This window comes from Pogona vitticeps, chromosome 14 (genome assembly GCF_051106095.1).
Source record: "Pogona vitticeps strain Pit_001003342236 chromosome 14, PviZW2.1, whole genome shotgun sequence".
Classification (NCBI taxonomy): domain Eukaryota; kingdom Metazoa; phylum Chordata; class Lepidosauria; order Squamata; family Agamidae; genus Pogona; species Pogona vitticeps.
This window is the reverse complement of record NC_135796.1, coordinates 10,383,195-10,385,393: the sequence shown is the minus strand read 5'-3', so window position 1 is coordinate 10,385,393 and position 2,199 is coordinate 10,383,195. Positions and strand designations below refer to the sequence as shown.

General features: G+C 48.5%; 1 protein-coding gene across 1 annotated transcript; it reads right to left on the bottom strand.

Moving 5' to 3' along the window:
- Positions 1–1,093: 1,093 nt before the first annotated feature.
- Positions 1,094–1,939, bottom strand: LOC110090725 (testis-specific serine/threonine-protein kinase 2). Its single transcript, XM_020814493.3, has one exon. The coding sequence runs from the start codon at positions 1,931–1,933 to the stop codon at positions 1,094–1,096; it is 840 nt and encodes a 279-aa protein (XP_020670152.3). The 5' UTR covers positions 1,934–1,939.
- Positions 1,940–2,199: the final 260 nt, after the last annotated feature.

Sequence of the window (2,199 nt, the reverse complement as noted above, 5' to 3'; positions counted from 1 at the left end):
ATTAACGCTGATTTTGTCTATTTCCCCAGAGTTACTGCCTAATGCCAATAAAGGTTTATCGTATCGTATTAAGGAACAAGATCTCCGGTGACTCCAGAGGGCAGGATCCAAAAGAGAGGACGTTTTCATGGAGGGCGACAATATCCTCATGGGAAGAACCGACCATGGAATGGACCTGTCTCAAGAGTTGGTGGACTCTTCTTCACCAGCGGCTTGCAGACTGAGGTTAGACGACCGTTTGGATGATTTATTATGGGGTTGTAAACTGCTGTTGGCCTCAGGAATTAACATAGTTCACAACCACCGCTGGATCATGGCCTTGGCTCCTTCCACCCCAAATACATCTCCATCCTAGCTGATCCTTATGATGCCTTGCAAGACGAATGCCTTGCACAATGGAAAACTTGCAAGACGAAAGCGTTTTGCGATTTTTGGCTCGCAAGACAATTTTTTTTTCCTCTGGCTGTGCTTCGCAAGATGAAATTTTTGCAATACGAAATGACTCGCGGAACGAATTATTTTCGTCTTGCGAGGCATCACTGTATTCTAATGTGTACGATAATCTAAGGGCTGGTGCTTGCATGAGGATCTTTTCCTCTTCCCTCCTCCTCCTCTTCCCCTTTTATACCTTGGTATACAGCAGAGAAGTTGCGAGTCCTTGGATGTTCTTGAATTCCTTCTTCCATCATCCTTTTAGCTGGCGTTGGTGGAGGTAGCAGCCCAAAAATATTCATAGCCCCCCCAATTCCCCCTGTGCCTTTGTCCTACAAGATCTCATAGAAGAAAGAAACCCATTGTTTTCAATTGTGGCTGGCAATGTGAGGCCTTCCAGATGTTTACAACCTTCACTGTGGGTGCTGCTGCTAAGGGTGGTTGGACGTTGCAGTTTGACAACATCTGGACAGGAACAAGTGACTCATCCCTGCTTTACATGATAATCTGTCCTGATATGGAATTATATGGAAATCATTAAACATGGATCCTGTAAGGAGAAAAATGATTGTTTAGCTCAAAGAAAAATCACATATACTGGACTCTGCAAATAACTACCCCCCGGTATGTTTTGTATTTAATCTTTATGATCTAGTTATGCTCAAAATCTGTGCGCCATCAGGTGCTTCCCCTGCACCCACGGGTGGTTCAACACTTCTTCGATCCGCAGCCGGTGAGAGACATCAGGGTGCAGCATGTGGAAGATCAGATCCTTGCACTCCATGCTGAGGGATTCGGGGAAGAGGATCTGATGGTCCTTCTGCAGCCGCAGCATTCGCTTGACGTTGGAGTCGTCGTACGGCATGAAGCCGGAGACCATGACATAGAGAATGACCCCTAAGCTCCACATGTCGTAAACTTTGGGGTGGTACGGGATGCCTTGGATCACCTCCGGAGCGGCGTAAGCGGCAGAACCACAGAAAGTCTGGCTAGGGAGGATTTTGCCATTCCCGTCCCGGAAGCATCGCCTGGAGAAACCAAAATCGGACAACTTGACATTCATGTCTTTGTCCAGAAGCACGTTGTCACATTTCAAATCTCGGTGCACCACGTCTAAATCGTGGCAGTACTTGATGGCGCAGCACAGCTGGCGGAACATCCTGCGGGCCACTTCTTCCGGCAGTCCGCGGTTGCCCTTGATAAACTCCAGCAAGTCCCCCTGGACGCACAGCTCCATCACGATGTAGACTTTCCCGGAGGTCTCAAAGATCTCGTAGATTTTGATGATGGAGCAATGGTTCACCGTCGACAAGATTTCCAGTTCCCGGGGCAGAAATTTTTCCAAGAATTCTGTCGGGACTTTCTGCCGGTCGGTAATCTTCACCGCCACGTTGAACTTGAGGCGCTCCGAGTAGGCGGACTTCACTTTGGCGAAGGAGCTCTCGCCCAAACGGCCTCCCAGAATATAACCTTTCTTCTTCAGAACGGCAGCGTCGTCCATGATGCGAAGAGTGGGCAGGTGGCCACCCTCCCATCTGTTTGTAATTTAGGGGTGCATTCCCTTGGGTTGGTTGGATGATGACCCCATGAACTCTTGAGTCTGGCTTGCTGTGAGGCCTCCCAGCAGGTGTTTTGAACCGCTGATGTCATCCCATGAGGTCATAAGGAATGCCTTTCAGGAGGCTAGGCTGATGATTCAAGGATCACAGTATTACACCACACAAGGACACAACTATGACAGAATACTGTCATCCCCCCAAATTTTTC